At 42.7% G+C, this 19796-nt stretch overlaps 1 protein-coding gene and 2 long non-coding RNA genes across 4 annotated transcripts; 2 read left to right on the forward strand and 1 right to left on the reverse strand.

Annotated features, from left to right (window-relative positions):
* On the forward strand, positions 4075-4807 carry LOC110434151. Its single transcript, XR_002451633.1, has 2 exons — positions 4075-4271; positions 4414-4807. It is a non-coding gene; the product is annotated as an uncharacterized LOC110434151 (long non-coding RNA).
* On the reverse strand, positions 5859-9257 carry LOC8075509 (receptor protein kinase-like protein ZAR1). The gene is made up of 2 exons (XM_002457876.2): positions 7596-9257; positions 5859-6838 (listed from the first exon to the last, which is right to left on the reverse strand). The coding sequence occupies exons 1-2, from the start codon at positions 9082-9084 to the stop codon at positions 6189-6191; spliced, it is 2139 nt and encodes a 712-aa protein (XP_002457921.1). The 5' UTR covers positions 9085-9257; the 3' UTR covers positions 5859-6188.
* LOC110433323 lies at positions 9511-11543 on the forward strand. 2 transcript variants are annotated; one of them, XR_002450719.1, is made up of 4 exons: positions 9511-10043; positions 10136-10229; positions 10315-10461; positions 11045-11543. It is a non-coding gene; the product is annotated as an uncharacterized LOC110433323 (long non-coding RNA). The 2 variants fall into 2 exon arrangements; XR_002450718.1 differs by having other exon boundaries at positions 9529-10043; positions 10315-11496.

Here is a 19796-nt window from a genome sequence, read left to right on the forward strand (position 1 = left end):
TAATCCTGAAGATTTTATTTGCATCGCACGTGCAAAGGGAAGGATGATCACTAGGCAATCCCTCCTGAAGATTAGGGATGAGTCACAAAGAGGCCTAGTTGAGTCCTTGATCAAAAGGATCAAGTGGATAATGTATGGCCATTGTTGCAAAATCAAAGGCTGCCAACCAGCAGTTGGGGCCATGCAGCATGGCATACTGCAAAATTTATCCAACTCAGGTCAACTGCACATCCCCCATATGGCTAGTGTGTGAGAAAGAAAGTATTTCCCATCTGCGTATAAGTTATGCGATATATGTGTCAGTATCGCCATATCAGCGTACACCAAAGAAACCCCACCAGAAGTTGGGATGTATGAGCCTATGACTGGGGATCTTCATGAGGCTCGGTACGCTGATTGCATTTCCCAGCATTAGGGGGAGAGAGGCATCCAGAAGAATGCCGGGAAATTGCATAAAAAGGAATAAAGGCATTCCTTCTACACACACTAGTAAATCTAGACTAGAAGTTCAGAAAAGTATGCATTTACAAATTACTGCAAATGAGCTGCCAAATGCCTTCACTGATTAGAAAAATGACAAGGCCAGTATCCCTGAAGGTTACCAACTCTATTGTCTCCATCTGATCCTAGGTTGAGGGGGAGACCTCTGGGTGCTCAGACAAGGTTCCATGGAGACGTCCATGTAGACAAGGTCTTGAGCCACTTGGTATCATTTAAAGAATCAGTTGAAGAAGCTCGACCTGAAGTCGAGAATGCCCCTGAAGTGGCAACTCAACCTGAAGTTGAAGAAGTCCCTGAAGGACACCATCCTGAAGATGGAAATCCCAATGCGTCAAGCATGCACCATAGCATTGGAAGATCGGAACGCCCCAACTCAATCGTTATGGGAAATCACGATGAGTGGGAGGACGATCATGAGGAGATCGCCACTAATTATGTGAAATCAAGAGAGTCATATTATAGAAAGACCACCATTGTCGACACATATTTTGCCTCAAAATTGTTGGCTCAATGGATCTGGATCCAAACCAAAGTCCACAGCAGAGTGCCGGAAGCACTCGGATTGGGACAAATGGAAAGCCGCAGTTGAGGCAGAGTTGCGCTCGCTTTATGAAAGAGAGGCTTCTTGGGCCTGCACTCCCAACACCTCCAAAGTCATCCCTGAAGGATGCAAATGGGTCTTCCTCCTGAAGAGGAATAAACATGGCACAAAGCGAGGCTGGTGGCACGAGGGTTCACGCAGAGACCCGACATCGATTATGATGAAACTTACTCTCCACATGAGTGGCATAACGTTCCGATATCTAATACCTATGGCAGCTAACTTGAACTTAAAAATGCAGTTAATGGATATTGTGACCGCATACTGGTATGAGTCACTTGATTCGGGAATCCACATGAGAGTCCCTAAAGGACTCAAGATCCCTAGACCGAATCAAAATCGCAACATGTTTAGCGTCCGCCTGCAGCGGTCGTTGTATGGGTTGAGACAACCCGGAAGGATGTGGTTCAACCGATTGAGTAACTTTCTCCTGCAGAGAAGTTACATCAGTAATGATGATTGTCCCTATGTTTTCATAAAGAAATCCAATGATGGATTTTGCATCATCTCCGTCTATGTCGATGATTTGAATATCATCAGGACTACAAGGGACATTGAGGAAGCGATGGTTTACCTCAAGGCGGAGTTTGAGATGAAAGACTTGGGCAAGACCAAGTTTTGTTTGGGCCTGCAGCTCGAACACCTCCCTAAAAGAGTGTTTGTACACCAGTCCACTTATACTAAGAGGGTACTTGAAAAATTCAATATGTGCAAGTGCCACCCTCTTAGGATCCACATGGTAGTCCGATCCCTGGAAGTGGATAAGGACCCATTCAGAACCAAGGGCGATGATGAGGGAGTATTGGGACCTGAAGTTCCATACTTGAGCGCCATTGGAGCACTGATGTACCTTGTAAACTGCACGAGATCTGATATTGCGTTTGCAGTAAATTTGTTGGCAAAGGTACAACGCTGCCCTGACTAGGAGGCATAACCTTGGTCCATAGGTGCCTGAAGAATCAAGCACCCACCATGGTGGGATATCTGGATGATGGCTATATGTCTGACCCACATAATGCCAGAGCACAGACTGGTTTTGTCTTTCTCTGTGGTGGTGCAGCCATTTCCTGGCGGTCTGTAAAGCAGACCCTAGTTGCCACATCGACTAAACACTCAGAGATAATCGCTCTATATGTATGAGGCTGCACGAGAGTGTGTTTGGTTGCGACGAATGATTAATCACATCCAGAAGTCATGTGGTTTGGATGTCGCCGACACCCCCGCCATTATCTATGAGGATAATGCGGCTTGTGTTGCACAGATGCACATGGGTTATGTCAAGAGCAATCTCACGAAGCATATTGCTCCAAAGTTCTTTTACCCCCATGAGCTCCAGAAGAGCGGGGAGATAAATATCCTGCAAGCAAGATCATGCGATAACCTCACAGATCTTTTCATGAAATCTCTACCCGCCTCTAGATTCTATAAGTGCATCCCTGGAATTGGTATGAGGCGGCTTAGAGAGTTGCAGGGTTTAGGGGGAGACCAGCCCCAAAGACATAATCTATGACTGTGGTCCTGAAGATCACGAGTCGGTCCTGAAGACCGACCTGAACATCAACTGTTGTGCTCTTTTTCCCTTGATGAGTTTTTCCCACTGGGTTTTCTCATGCAAGGTTTTTAACGAGGCAACAGGTGCAACATAAGCGATGCGTGTGATGTACTCTTTCTCCTACCCTTTTTTCCCACAGGGTTTTTGGGGGGAGTTTTTAACGAGGCATACACATGACATATAATTGGCCAAGGGGGAGTGTTGTGAATCAAAGTCAAAAACAATGTGAACAAATGACTTTGAATGGTGGCCAATTAAATGAAAGGGAGGAGGAAAGTCTTAGTGTTCAAACACTATAGATGTTTTGTATCCATTCTCTTTGCATCTCTATAAATAAGAGGATCACTTTCATGCTTGTATGGAGAACAAACCAGGAAGGTGAATAAAGAGAAGCAAACTCCTTCTTCCTCCCATTTCCAGTGTCTCAAATTTCTGTGTTCCTGAGTGTGATTGTGAGCAATCCAGTGACTCGATTACTAACACTATGAACGCATGATGAAATATCCATAGAGCTTGCTTGCTTCTTGTTTCTTCTAGTGGCAAGGTTTCTATGCATTTCAGGGTTGCTGGTTTTGCAAGTAAATTTGGTCATCCGTGTGTCTATGTGATTTGAATATAAATTGTGAATTAGATTGTTTGCAAAGATGCTGGTTCACTAGTTCTAGATTTTTATACATTGTTTGGAGCACATTTTATATATTTTGTTGTTGGTTGGGTGCTAAGATTTTTTTGCATGTTGATCCAAAGGAAAGATAATAGTTTTTATATTTGCATGTATAGATTTAGTAGCATGGTAAAACTATGATTATGCTTAGTTGTATTTGTTTCCACCCTAATTGATTTCAAATTCTAAATTTTGAAGAAGTCTGTATACATTGAGGAGCACTCTTCTATGCACTGTTAGAACAATTCAACATATATTTGTTTGAATAATTATCTCTATGTACCTACGTAGCCTTGGATTTTTGGTTCAGATGCATTGTGGAGCACTTTTCTATGCACTGTTAGAAAAATTATCTGCGCATAATTCTTCTATGCTTAGTTGTATGAGTTTTATCTGATTTTTGGTTGCAGCCTTGGATTTTTTTCTATGCGTGTTGTATGATTATCCTTAGACTTTCTATGCGTATACTCAAAACTTTCTCTGATTTGTTACTACTATTTTTATACATTGTTTGGAGCACATTTTATACATTTTGTTGTTGGTTGGGTACTAAGATTTTTTTACATGCTGATCCGAAGGAAAGATAATAGTTTTTATATTTGCATGTATAGATTTAGATGCACGGTGAAACTGTAATTATGCTTAGTTGTATTTGTTTCCACCCTAATTGATTTCAAATTTTAAATTTTGAAGAAGTCTGTATACATTGTGGAGCACTCTTCTATGCACTGTTAGAACAATTCAACATCTATTGTTTCAATAATTATCTCTATGTACCTACGTAGCCTTGGATTTTTTGGTTCAGATGCATTGTGGAGCACTTTTTTATGCACTGTTAGAATAATTATTTGCGCACAATTCTTCTATGCTTAGTTGTATGGGTTTTATCTGATTTTTGGTTGCAGCCTTGGATGAATAGGTGGTTTGCATGAAATGAAAAGCTATCAACGCAAGTAAGCGATTTCTATGCTTTGATTTTGATTTTTACGCATTTCTTTGATATTATGTGCAATGAATAGGTTTTTGTGCAATTGACTTTGGATCTTTATGCTTCGTGGGTTCTATGCTTGATGAATTAAGATTTTACACATTCAGCTGGTGGTAAGTCCACCGCATGATGCAATCCACGGCCGCGGTGCTGGTATGAAGTAGCGGTGATGGTTGGTGGCGTGTAGTTCACGGCAGCGGCGCTAGTGCGAATCAGGGGTGGTGGTCGATTGGATGGAAGATAGCACAGGAGCAGCGCGACACGGCCAAGGATTTTTGCATTTTATTTGTTGAATTTGGTGTTCTTATGCTTGTGTGCATAAGTTTGTATACACACAATGGAGCACTTCTATGCATTTTTGTATTCTTAATGCTTGTGAGCATAAGTTTCTATACATTGTTGGAGCAGGTCTATGTTGTTTTTATGTGACAACAAATTCACTTTTTATTCATCAAATTACTAAATTCTATGTAATGCCGGCACGAAAAATATTTAAGTGTAGTGAATCCGGTCGTCTATCACGTGCTATTTTTTAAATTTTAAATTTTTAAGAAGACGAGATAGTCTTTTATGTTTTACGTGTGCGGTTCTCATGTTCTGTGTATTGTTCTTCTTATATTGGAAAGCATGATGTTGATGGAGGCAAACTGCGGTTTTGCTTGGATGAGATGAGCAAATCTTTGTTTTCTATGTAATCTCAGTTGGGTTTCAATATATTATTGACTCAGTTTCTATGCATTGTTCCTCTGTTAAATAAATACCCCTTGGTGGAAAGTACAGTGTGGGTATGAGCGGCTATGGTTGTGGTTACGATAGACCCCTTCAATAGTGGGAAGGGTTTTATGTGTTTCTATACATTGTTTCCTATATTACTTATGCATCCCCTCTAGAAAGCAAGGTGTGGTTGGACGCGGTCATGATTTTTCAAATCAATAATATGCAGAAGGGAGGGTTTTTATGCGACAATGAAATTATTCTTATTCACCAAACCACTAATTTCTATGCGCCAAAAACTTTTCTATGCATTTTGACTACTGATTCTATGCATCTAATCGTCATCACGTGCCATGATTCAAATTTTAAATTTATAATTTTTTCAGAAATATTCAAAGTGGATCTTGAATCGTGCGTAAAAATATCAGGAGTTCAATGGTCAAAACCATTTTAAAATTGGAAGCTCCATCGAGGAATTATCGTGGAAAAATAGAAGAAAATATAATAGAAGATGCATGCATACATGTGTCAGCGCGTGGCAGCCTATGTCAGTTGTAGTTATGTGGAACATGTGGAACGTCTAACTCGCAGAAAGGTTTTTACGCAGTAACGAATTAGTTTTAATTCATCCTCGACTAATTTCTATGCAACATCGCGACCAAAACTTTTTTATGTAGCTCGACCTAGATTTTCATGCATTCGATTGACACCTGCTGTGCGCGTCAGCTCAGTTGACCTATGGTCCCCCACTTGTGCACAGGTAGAGATTGGATGGGGTGTTGGCCGAGGTTTCCAATAACTATTTGTAGCAGCCCTAGGCTCCCAATATATATATATATATATATAACACAAGAGCCAGCACACATATGGTTCATGTTCAACTAATTCATATCCCCCACAATATTAAGTAAGCACGTGAAAGTACCACCTCTCAAGTCTCAACAGCAAACTAATTACCTTAGCTAGCTAGTACGGTAGCACCTAACACGTTAACATCCCAGTAGACCAGTACAATCGGTGGCCACTTGGGAAATGAGAATTTTACACGCTGGAGTACACTAAGGCAGGTTCATGCCCTCTCTCCTCCTAAGCTTCGGTCCCACAACTGAGTTCTAAACACGACCGTCCCATTCCACGAAAACCACACTTTTATCAGGGGAACACCCCGCTAGCTTGAACCATTGAGGCGCTCCAAGGTCTCCGCAACATGCCTCATTGATGGCCTCCGCTCAGGATTCGCCTGAACGCATGCGAGGGCAACTTTCAGCACTGTGATCATCTCATCCTCCTGTTCCGAATCTTGGGCAAGGAAAGGGTCCAGCACATCGGCAGATGGTTTCTTGTCTTCGATGCAGAATTGGACCCATTGAACAAGATCCATTTGCATGGTTTCCAAGAGAATAGAGGGTGATCGGCCAGTGATCATTTCAAGTAACACCACACCATAGGAGTAAACGTCCCATTTCTGCGAGGGCTTTAGTGTCTTCAGCGCCTCCGGAGCTTGATAGCATGACCCTTTGCTCATGAGAGGGCTCACTGAGGCATCTGATTGCTGGCTCTGTTCCTTTTCTAAACCAACTCGATCTGATTGCACAAATGGTGATGCTCCAGCAATGTTTGCAAGTCGCCCAAGGCCAAAATCTGAAATTAACGGCTCCATATTTGTTCCAAGGAGGACATTGTTTGGCCTCAAGTCACCATGGACATACTTTTTGGGGCTGAATTCATGCAGGAAAGACATTCCCTTGGCAACTCCTTTCATGATCTTTACTCGGGCTTCCCATGGCAACGGGGTGAATGTCGTCACCCCAGGTTTACCTGTAAGCCATAGCAATTTATCAGAGTAAGCAATCAGAACACCACTAGCTGGACAAACGTCCTACTACAAATTCAGATACTCCAGTAATCTTCATTCCAATCGGTAATAAAAACTCCAAATTCTGAATAAAGACAATTATTCAGAAGACGTCCTTCAAAAACTGAATCTTTGACAACTACGCATGCCTAACTGTATGAAACTTATATAATGAATTGTTAATAGAAGCACAAAGAAATTAGTTTGGACTAAATTCCTGAATCTCCACATACAAATCACGAGTAACAAAACAATAGAAGGGTTATGCACAATAATACCATAGATGTACCCAAGTTTCCATCCTACTGTAGATATTACAATAAACTCGGGAATCGGGAATTACCAGGATCCTGATCCACACAAGTGGGATGTGAAAATTGGTACTCAATCCATCCCAAATTGTAAGTCGTTTGACTTTTTTAATATCAAGTTTGACCACTCGTCTTATTCAAAGTTTTGTACAAAATATCACTTTTTTTTATTGTGTATTGGTTTATTAATAAAAGTTCTTCAAGAATGACTTAAAATTTGACTATATTTGTACAAATTTTTTGAATAAGACGAGTGGTCAAACTTGGGGTAAAAAAAGTCAAACGACTTACAATTTGGGATGGAGGGAGTAGTAATTACTTGTTTATGAAACAACAGGACCAATGGAAAAGGACATAGCAAAGGAATCACTAGATCAGGATGCAAGTCGCAGCAAAAGCAGGCACTTACCATGAATTGCAGCAGAGAGGCTATCATTAGGAATATAATCATATATCAGCAGCTTCTCATCAAAAGACCAGTAATAAGCCCTCAAGGTAACAATGTTGGGATGCCGGACCTTGCCAATTGCCTCAACCTCAGTCTGAAACTCCTTAAACCTCTGCAGTCCCCCCTCCCCAAGCCGCCTAACTGCCATTGTGAGCCCGTCCTCAAGAACCACTTTATAAACGATTCCAATCCCACTCTTCCCCAGCACAAAAGCTGATGCCTTGAGCAGCTCATCCAGATCAAACCTCACATGCGGGTCCAATGCCACGAGATCGTACTGCTCCGCATGCTCAGATGGAGTTTCAGACTCATCCCTGCTGAAACATCCACAATCCTTGCCACACCTGGACCCTTTAGAACCAGCAGCCGCACCGTGCCCCTTGCTCCTGTCTTTGGATGAAACCACCCTCCAGTAGCAGTAGAAGAACACCAGTGCAATGATCAAAATCACCACAACATCACTGAGCACGATGGCCACAATGGCAATCTTCCCCAGCCCCTTGTTCTTCCCCTTGCCACCACCGGCTGCCTCGGGTGCCGACGAGTCGCCTCCGTCATTGGACAGGGAAGGGTTGGACGACGGCGCGCAGGGGTTCTTAAGCGGCGGCCCGCAGAGGCCCGGGTTGCCAACGAACGCCGTGGGGCCCCGGTTCTCCAGCGCCCCGTTCTGCGGGATAGGACCGGAGAGGTTGTTGTAGGTGAGATCGATGTAGACCTTCTCCGGCAGCCTCCCAAGGGTCGCCGGGATGGGGCCCGAGAAGTGGTTGTGCGAGAGGTCGACCGTCCCCTGGAGCCTGGACAGGTTCCCGATGTCCTCCGGGATGGTGCCGGAGAAGCCGTTGAAGGAGAGGTCGAGCCGTTCCAGCGCGGTGAGCTGGGCGCCGAACCCGGCGGGGAGCGAGCCCGTGAGGTTGTTGCGCGCGAGCGCGAGCGCGCGGAGCCTGCGGCATTTGAGGATCGAGGTCGGGAGGGAGCCGTTGATGGCGTTGGAGGAGAGGTCGAGGATCTGGAGGTAGGCCAGGTCCCCGAGGTCCTCGGGGAGCTGGCCGTCGAGCGCGTTCCCGTAGAGGACGAGGCTCTGGAGCGCGGGCGCACCTGCGACGAGCTCGGGTGGGACGGGCCCGAAGAGGCGGTTGCTGCGAAGGTTGAGGTGGCGGAGCGAGGACGGGAGCGGGGACCTAGGGAGCGCCGCGACGAGGAGCTTCTTAGGGAGGGAGAGCGCGACGACGCGACGGGGCTGGGCGGAGCCGGAGCCCGGGTCAGGGGAGGAGCAGGCGACCCCGTTCCAGGCGCAGGGGTCCGCGGCGGTGGCGTCCCAGTTGGCGAGCGCCCCCGTGGGGTCTTGCAGGACGGCCGCCTTGAACGCGAGCAGCGCCTGGCCGTCCGGCGTGAGCGCGTCGGCGGCGGCGGAGACGGCGAGATGGAGGAGCAGAAGACGGAGGAGCGCCATGGCGAGTCCGCGTTGGGTGGCGGACGAGTGGGCAGTCTGGGACTCCGGACTCCGGAGAGTGTGCGGAGGAAGGGACGGGGCTGCCCGCTGGTGTCGCGGTGTGTGTGGGTGGAAGGTTTGACTGATGACTGCACCCCACTGGCCACTGCCAAACCCAAGCGCAAAGGGCGGTCGCTGCTCGCGAAAACGGGACGCATTTCCACTCGTTTCTGATGTTCTTTTTAGCGTGGTTTGCTACCAGAATCCTCCTAACAAAGTTAGGTTCAGCTTTTTAGTGTCTATATATATATTATATATATATATATATATATATATATATATATATATATATATGGAAGCCCTAGTCCAATCTACAACAACGTGGTTCCACCAAACGAGTAGCAACCAGACAGTCTGATCTAGTACAGGAGGCACATGCAAGATGTGGGACCCATCAACCTATCAAATCAAGCAGTCTCTCACGTTGGATATGGCCAGATTAAAAAGAAAAAAAAATCCCCTCCTCTCTCTCATGCCCGATGGCCTGATGCACGATGGCGTTCCGGCTCCTCCGTCCGGGGCCCCTCCCTCTCCAGGCTCCTCCGTCCGGTGGCGGCGCACTGCACTCCCATCTGGCGATGCCCCCATCCATCCCGGTGGCTAGCCTCCCACGCCACAATGTCGCCTCCCATCCTGGATGTTGCATGGCAGAGGGCCGTGAGGTCCCAGCCCCAAGCAGCAGGGTCCTCCTCCAACTCCGGCGCATGTCACCCAGCAGGCTCTCGTCGAACTCCGGCGCCCAGCAGGCCATCCTTGAACTCTGGCGTACGTCGCCTAGTAGGGCCTTCTCAGATCCCGTCGGCAGAAAGCCTGGCTCGCTCAGATCTGGTCGGCAAGTAGGAGGAGCTTCGAGCGGGATGAGGAGCACCAGATGAAAAACGAGCAGATCGAGCAGGATGAAGAGCGAGTAGATTGACAAGGTGCGTCCTTTCCTCCTCCCTAGCAGATCGAGAAGGACGTGGTTCAATTTTTTTTTTTTGCAATATGCTGATGCCCAGCTTGAATGTTGCAGTAGTGGATGGGGGCGGTTCCTCCTCTCCTAGCCCACGTAACAAGCTCCGATGGCACATCTTGGGCAGCACGCGACCTCCAATGAACTACTTGAGGTGATGGATTTTTCCTTTTTATGCATGGATGAAGGGGATTTCTTTAATTCTTTTATTCACTATTGTTCCTCTTGCAAACACTCAGTGTCCATGGCAGGAGCTTCACTAGGCAGCTACAGAGGGTGCTCAACATTTTCCTTTCGACTGTATTGTTCCATCTGATGCAACTCTATTGGATACTTAGGATCGGACATTTATATTTCAAGTTGATTGAAATTCTATTGGATAATGTGTAAGATCGAACATTTATACTGTTGGAGCAGCTATATGTGCACTTCGTCTAGACAATTCTATACATTGTTGGAGCATGCTTTTATGCATTGTTACAATATTGTGATATATGCTGTTGGAACAATTATTCGTATAGTGGTTCCAGCAGTGGATATATTTGAATTCCAGCAGTGGATACAAAGATCCACGTTTATGGTTCGTGCATAATTCATCTTCATTGTTTTGTTTGTAGATTTTGAGTTATTATGCTTGAGTGCATAAGTTTCTATGCATGGTTAAACTATAGCTTGGTATGTATTCCATATATTTTTACAACAAATTAGCCTATATTTTTGGAGCAGTTAACTATACACTTCTACAGCTATATACATAGTTGGAGCACCTTTTTTATGCAATGTTGATGCTTCTATTTACAGAAAAAAATTGTTTTTGTGCTTGCATATATGAGTTTCTATGCATAGTAATTATGTTTTGGCAATCTGACTAAATAAATTTCTATGTATTATTAGAGCACATTTCTATACATTATCTAAGCACATTATTTGACCTGAGTAGAATAAAAATTTGTATCATTCATTATCCAGACCAAGGAGGCCATCGCCACGGTCCTTAAGGATGTCCTCCTCAATGACAACAACGCTGAGGATCAATTCAACAACTGTAGCAAGGCACTGCGTCCAGGTCATTGTCGTGAAGCAATCTTTCACTGCATATCACTAGTTATTCATTCTTCTTTTTATATATTATTAGAACAAATTTCTACTTTATAATTTAGCTATATCAGAGCCCTTGTGATGAAATATTTTTAGCTATATCAGGCACTGCATCTCTAGTTCCTAGCTTTAGCCTAGTTAGATTATAAGTATAATAGTTCTAGTTCTTCAGCGGGATCTGGAGCCCCTGGCGTCTGTGGAGCGTGGAGTTCGGTATAGTTCTAGTACATTTCTCTTATTGTATTCAATATTATGATTCCGACAACATTGTTCTAGAGATGCTCTAATGATTGTTCTAGAGATGCTCTGATGATTTCTCTTATTGTAGTCATTGTCTACTTTGATTATATGTCTAGGATAGTTGGTTTGATCTTATTGAATTCATGTAATTGCTTGTATAGCGTTTACCTAATTGATCGTTGTGTAGATGGTAGACAATATGTAGACGTGGTGTATCGATATCTTGTTTATCTACGAGTGCACCCTAACATGCCGGGACATGTGGTAGTCTGCGCAGGTGACAGCTGCGTTGGTTCCTCTGTAGTCCACCCTCCGTACATAGGACTAGCATGGGCACAGTCGCAAAGGAGGTGACCCTTGTGTTTTAATACCCTCATTAGTTGATGCCTCTTTACATGTGATCATGATGTAGGATTAACTTAACAATGATTGCTAGATGTAGTTGCACTAATTAGAGTTATTCATTGATATAGTTATTGAATTACCTTAGTATTTATTTCTGAGTTTATCCATTGGTTAGCTATTGCTATGACTAGAAGAGCTCTGATATTTTCTATTTATGATGATTGACCATTATTTATCTTATATCTTTTATCACGTGACTTATCCCTGTTATGAGTAGAATTCTAGTTATGGTTTACCGTTCACATCAATAGTATAAGTTATAGTTATAAGTCCTACATATAGACCTTTCTAGTGGTATAAATATAAATTGACAACTTGGTAGAACTCCTTAGGTAAAATGCAACAACAATATAATTATCTGTCCTCTTGCAGAATCTATTTAGTTTATATTTATATCTTTTATCTCTGCCTAGTCATATTGAATACATGTAAACCTATAGTTATTCCTTAGTACTATAATTGAGGATGACAACTTAATTCATGCTTAGGAATGCTAGTAATAAATGAGTGGCTAGTTGCTAATGACAAGTTAATTTAATACCGAATATTTTTGGCGCTGTTGCTAGAGGTAGGGTTTATCTTTATTTTTAGTAATGATGATAGAAGTGTCAACAATATCAATGGAGGGTCCGAGAACTCGGTTCCAAAGGACTAATCAACATAGTGGAGGAGATCAAGAACGGGGGCCCTGGATCACTGTAAAAGGATTTGTCACCACAGTTACAATGAACGATTTAGTTTCTCAATGCAAAACTAAAATCTAAACAAAATCCAAGTCTAAATAGAAGCGGCTACGTGGAATATAAAAGAGAGGCGTCCTAGGGTTGGAGGCGACCAGGGAGAGGCGCCCACAACTTGGGCTTAAGGCCCGACTCGATACATGGCCAAGTTGGGCCAAAATAGGTGACACAACACCTTACCGTGGTCATACAGATCAATCCGTAGATGATCTAGAGCTAGGATTAGATCCAAAATAACGGCGTCGTTGTCCCCTTTCCAACGAGTCTAAGATCACCTTGTTTTGATGTCGTATGAAGAAGTTATGATCGAAATACTGATGATGTGTCTGCTGAATCCGAGAGTGACGTGGTAGATGAACTGAAGATGAATTGCAACTTGAGAAAGACGATGATGTCAATGTGTCCAGTGTGGTGATGTCCTCATCAGTATGTCCCTTTAGTATTTATTATATTTGTCTATTATTGGTTGAACCACACTTCTGATGTAACTATCATTAGCATAATTCTTAAGGTGTATAGCAATCTTAAAAAGATAATGAATTATAAGTGGAGATGTAGGATAGTAGACACCAGACAATACAACTGTAGCATCATAAAATAGTTTAAGAAATCTAAGCACTTTTTCAGCCATTGCCCAATGTTCATTAGTTACAAGAAATGCACCACCTTTAGCCCTAGGACAGTGAGCATGCATGAAAGTAGTGAATGGTTCCTTATGAGGAAATGAATGCTTAAGCATCAGATATGTAGAGTTCCACCTTACCACCATGTCCAGCTGAAATTTTCTAGGCCTAAAACTAGTGGTAATGTAATAACTTTTATATGTAGCAATTCTCTAGCTAGAACAATTTAAAACCGATATTCTAGTTCTAAATGCTTCAATCAAAGGCTTAAGAGCATCAAGGGCCTCCTAAACAATTAAATTGATATATGACATGCACAACACTGATGCAAGAACATAGAATTAGCTACAGTAAGAGATGTATGTTCCTCTGATTCATTAGGATCATCTAGAACCTCAATACCAAGATATGGTGATAGTATAGGTCAAAGCATACACATGGCAAAAACATTAGGTGATGCATTGTCTAAAGTAACCACAAACACCTTAGCAGTTAATCCATAATTAGCAAGCAAATACGCAACACGATTAGCAATATTTTGTCCATTGTGGGACACATTAATAAGAACAAGACCAAGCACCATCTTCTCTAGTTGCTAATCAGAGTTTATGTAATGAGCAACAACATAAAGGTAGACCTCTTTGACATTAATAGACCAAATGTGAGAGGTCAAACTCACACAATTAACAGCACAAGAACTTAGTGTCTCAACAAGCTTAGTCTTTTCATCAGTGAATTATTTAACCATGTCTCTAGTGGTGGTTTCCCTAGAGAGAGAGGAACAAATGTAGAGTTATGAGCAAGAATGTAATCTTCAAATGCATCAGTTTCACCTAATCTGATAGGAACATATATCCTAGCAGGCAATTGAACTAGTTCAGTATAGGCATGGAGAGAAAGTACTCCCAATTACGCATACTATCATTAGGATTAAAATAGATCTAAGACTAAGACATACGAGTTTTCTCATGCCTCCTGGGACATTTATCCCTATGCCAAGTAAGCTGACCAGTGCCACCACTATAGAGAGAGCAGAATATTACTTAGAGCAATGGATGCACCTAGCTGCATATCTAAGCTTCTTACCTTTACTATTTTGTAGAGCTTCTTGAAATCTAGCCACACTAGCGAGGTAGAGGGACGAGAGGGCTTGGTGTTGTCACCCTCTTTACCTTCCTTTTGGTTTCCTGACCTGCCTTCTTGATCATCGCTGTCAATAGCAATGGGAGCCTAGATGCTATGGCTGAAGAGCTACTTGCTGTCCTCGCATAAGTCATCCTCATCATCATCTCTAGCCATCCCGCACATTCACCTCTCATTGTTGTCGGTGACCTTAACCATCTCCTCATTAGAGCCGGCCATGGCCATTCACCGATGCACTAGTTCCTCAATGGCTACATAAGAGAAGAATACTCAGTATAGATCTAGGGTAGGGTTAGCAACTTAGGGTTAGGGTTAGGGTTACCATCACAGCTAGAGCACCAGAATCACCACCAACGTGGATGAGATCCACCTCCCTGGTCCCTCAATGGATTCAAATCCAAAGCACCATGGCAAGCAGTATCAGTTGAGGTTAGTGGAGACGGTGACGAGGATGACAAGGAGAGGACAATGCTACATAAAAAATCCACCTGAGGGGGAGAAGAAGACGACAAAGGAGTCGTCATGGTAGAGAGATAAGAGAGCGAGTTAGTTGAGCTGAGAGTGGTGGGGGAGTGGGATTATGGTTAAGTCTAGAGGAATGGGATACCTCCTTGGCATGTGGTGGCTTATATTTCCCTTCCCATCCAATGGTCTGATCCTCCAACAATCAGATGGTGCGGGGGAGGTCGATCCAACGACTAATGGAGAGGGGGCTGTGCCATAGCCGTGGTGGCCTATTAAGCCGTGTTGTCCCTGGGTTGGAATTGTAGGCCGAAATGATGGCCTAGGCACAATGCTAAGGCCGAGCCATGCCTGGCATGGGCACGACGCGTCACGGGCTGAGCCATTCCTGGGCCGTGCTTTTTTGGGTCGTGCCTATGTCGACCCATCGTGTTAGTGCCATATGGAATTTTATATCCCTATGTAGCAGTGTCATGGAGTGTTTGGAAGAGTTTCATGTGGCCTGCCTCCTCTTCCCTCTTTAACCCCACGATGAACTAGCAATATGCAAAAGAATTGCTTTTCTCTTTCTAGCTCCTCTAATACTATAGGGGTGGAATGAGAGCCCGAAAAAGCCTAACCAAAGGAGACCTTCAATAGAAAGTTAAATTAAAAAATCAATGTGTAGGACAGTGAAAAAACAAATGGATAACTAGTTTGAGAACTCCTTTTGGATGGTTGCCATGTTCTCATATTATAGAAAAGTGCTAATACATAGTTTTATAGGAAAGTAGTAGTTTTAGGTCCTAAATATTTGGATTTTTTGGAGTTTGTTAGCACTAGTATAAGTTTCCTGCTCAGCTACACTTGCTTTCACATCAAAATTTGGTTCCAGACAAAGAGAAAGCTAAAATTAGGAAATTATAAAAAATAGCCAAACATTCACCATGATTGGTTAGCCTGATTAATAAAGGGATGGTGTCATCAAGATTTAGTGCGGTTAGTGCGGATCTTTGAGAGCGGGGATTATCAAGGAGAGTCAAGATATTCATCCAAATCAGCTAACGGAGTTGCCAAACCAAGCAAGCTAGATGACATCACCAGGGAAGATACTCTGATTAGCAAGGGACAATGGCAGCATGTAGCAAGAGCACACGTCGAGCTCCACAAGAAAGGAAAGATTAAGGCCCAAGTTATCTTAGTTTAGGGAATTTTTACCTTCTTTAGCAAGTTTGTTGTTGAGTCTTGTTCGATTACGACTCATGTCAGGTCTTGGGTTATAAATATTGGACCCCAGCCAATGTAATGGATATCCAAGCATCAATCAAACAAACCAGTACCGTTGCTTTTTTAGCTTCTACCACCTTAGGAGTAGGAGTAGAGTAGATTTTGACTAGTTCTTCGGTGAGCAGAGCAGCATCGGTTAGGTTAGACCTTCGATTTGTTTGTAAGTACATGTCACGGTTTATATCTTGCTTTATAGGGCAACATTGGTTAAGTCTAACCTTGTACGAGCATAATATAAGCTAGTTATCAGTCTATGTTATTACCTGTGGGTCTGACCTTTGTAGGTAATTTCATAGATCCGTTATTTATGTGTGTTAAAGTTCGCACGGCTCCATTGTTTAGGTTCAATTTCATATGGGTTTTCACATAAATGTCTACCAGACTAATATTAGATTATATCAGACTCTATTTAACATATATTTTATTAAAATCATCATCTTTACTATTGTACATTGTTAGCATCTTGTATGACAATAGTTTTCACTAATCTTACTATTCTAATCTAATATTAGTCAAAGATAGCATGTCGTCAAGGCATGCTTAGCCATAGGTAAAGCTTTGTAGCTTATGAGATTCAATCTAGAAGTGTTATCATGGCTACATCGTTTAGGTTTGAACTCCATGGTCAAGCATAGTCTTAGAAAACATGCTATGTCTACGTTGGCTATTTAGCTGATAACCTATGCTTTCTTGTCACACCATGCTTTCATGATCATATTAAGTATAAATAGATTCTGCTCTGTTGTCTTTATCATGGCTATAACAATCCAATTGATCCCTACTATTAGAGGTAATGGAGTAGATTTGATTAGTTTATGGGTTCATCTATGCTTAATAATTGAGTATCGGCATGTTGCGGCCCTTATTGTTTGTTGAAATTGGCTAGTAAGCCGATAGCCTACCCTTGAGAACATATATTGGCTATTTATATGCTTTTACTTGTTCTTATCTTGTTTTAAAGTTAGCATATGTCTCAAATAGTATTTATGATCTTTCACGCCTATCTGTTAATACTGTTTTAAGCATGCTTTTATGGTAATCGGCAGAGTAGATCCATCTATATGTTTAACTGATGATTGTTGATTGATGCTTACTTTTCAACCAACATCATGAACATGCTGGGTATCAACTCCCTAGTCGATAGCATTACTTAATTGGCTAATTGGCCAGATATTTGGAGCTGTCTAGAATCATAGTCGATATGTTCCACCTTGTGTTACTAATTAGCTTTACTTCTCTTTATCAATTAATAGGTCAAATTGACTAGCACACCATATAGGTATCCACCACATGAATTAGTGCATGGCCCTATCCAAGCCCAAAGAGAGCTCGAGATCTACTCCATGCGGTCTCTTCCCAGTCCTCTGTTCTGTCACCAATTTGCCAAAGTGGGAACAACTCTTCTTTCCCTTTTTTGGCATCGACACAGATTTGGCATGCTCGATGGGACCACAATTGTTTGATCAAGAAGTCAATCACACCATCGATATGGCAAATCAAGGTGTCCTTAGTGTCACTTTGGAGGACCTTCTAGAGGAATAGAAGGCACTGATCGAGTAAGTGGCAAATGAGAGTTTCGCCAGAAGTGTCTACTATCTTATACTCATAGCAAAATGCGTGAGTCCATCATTCAAAATACTCCACTACCAACTATCATCATGCACGGGCGAAGTGAAAAGAAGCTATAACTACTATCTGTTTGGTATGCAAGACCATCAATGAAGCTCTCGTTAATCATGATCAAATGTTAGTAAACTCAATTGGCAACATCATGAGGCAAGTCATCTATAGAGTGTCAGTTGATCAAGTTGGGGTGGGATATCTCGATGGTTTTGACTCATCTTCTGTTAGGAGTCATGTAAATAGCACCAGTCATCAGCCAAATAGTGGAAACCATCAAATCGTAGCTTCTAGAGGGATCAATTCCAAATAGTCAAGCCCCACTATCAACAGCGGGGCAAGGGCTAACTTCACCACAAGCAAGGGTAGAACAAGATGATAGGTGGGCAACCACCAGTTTAGCAACCACCTAGAGCCCCTGTTATGCCTAATTAGCACCCTACAGGGCATGCTCAAGCTTACACCGCACAATAGCAACCATCTTGGCGAGGTGTGCAATGGCTAATTCAAGGAGGGTTCAATACTTCCTATCAAACACCTTTATCAGCCTATAAAGTTGTTTTGTTAGTATAATGAATCACTAGGGATCTGGGTCCCAACTTCTTTGATGGTTGGTTGCAAGGATATACTTCTCACAAGACCTAGATCGACTATCCACAAGGTTAGCATCTAATTTGCACACACATGAGATGGTGCTGCACCTGTGTATCACAATCCTTATGACTTCAATGTTCACCAAGCGCTGGCATAGGTGCAGCATCCTCTAGTCCAAGGACACTAGTCTTAGGCTTAGGGCCTTTAAGCTCAACCTCAAAACCTCAAGGACGAGCCCAAGAATAGCTAAGATAGGAACCCACTGTCATAGATGCAAAAAAAGTTTGCTAGCAAGATAATGGCAATGATGCAAAGCTAGTTCAGTCTAAAACCCTGTTGGTATAAATTAAATGCACACAAGAGACATAAGTATCCACAAGCACACAGCTAGTATACCGATGTAGCACTTCACCCAAGAGTATTCCAGAGTATCGTTATTTATATTTTACCATAGGGAAGACGTGTGATACTAACTAAATCTATACTTAACCCCTGAGAAAGCAAAAAGGATGAAGATGATAGGGATAATAAAGTAGGTCACTAGGGTCCTCCAGTTCAAATCTTATAAGCTATGTATATTACTACTCAGGCTAGGGATATTACTCAAGAGAAAACACCATATAAGATAACTTTAACTCGGCAACTGCATCCTACGTGCCACTATAGACGAGAGGTGGACTATATAAGAATCAACAAGGCTATAAATCACCCTCATGAACTACCACTGATCTAGAATGTAGGGTGCATCCACAATCAACCTAGGTCTAAGCACCTCGCCTACACCTAGAATTATTATCTTAATCTATAGCGTCCTATAGATTAAAGAACTCAAAAGAATTGTGAACTAGAAGAATAATAGTAACAACAAACTTACTTGAATTAGAAGTTGAATACTAAAAGACCCTCAGAACTTGATCTTGCATGTACAAGCCGGAGAGGAGACACCGATACGCTAGAGTTTCCCCCAACTCTTTCCCAACACTTAATCTCTCTTTCTAAATAAGAGTAGTCCTAATCTTTTTTGGACTACAAAACTAATCTTATCTTAATGCTTCTCTTGATTCTCTCTAGGAACTCTTGATGTAGAAGTAGAATTAGGGTTTCAACCTAGAGGAGAATGCCTTGATCTGAAGGAGGGGGCTCGGTATTTATAGCCTGGTGGAATGAACATGGGCCCTTGGATCAAACAAACTTGAACAAAGGTGGAGGTTAAGCCTTGAGGTTAGTGGAGCAATGTGATAGGAGCCTCCTACTAGGTGGGGCTAGGCTAGGGTGACCGACCAAGCCCCTAGGCCGACCAACCTAGGTCAATGCTATGTGGGCCCCACCTTGCAAGGTCTCACCTGTGGTGTTCTCTAGAATCTTCTTCTTTTGGAGTTGCATTGGAATATGCTTTTTACATCGATGTCCACCATATCTTCTCTTATTTTCTTGTTTTATCCCTGAAAACACAGACATACCAAAACTCGTGGAACTCTGTTAGTTTAACCCCTACCCTATGCATATATTTCATTATGAGCATATATTCAT

The sequence above is a fragment of the Sorghum bicolor genome, chromosome 3 (genome assembly GCF_000003195.3).
Source record: "Sorghum bicolor cultivar BTx623 chromosome 3, Sorghum_bicolor_NCBIv3, whole genome shotgun sequence".
Classification (NCBI taxonomy): Eukaryota; Viridiplantae; Streptophyta; class Magnoliopsida; order Poales; family Poaceae; genus Sorghum; species Sorghum bicolor.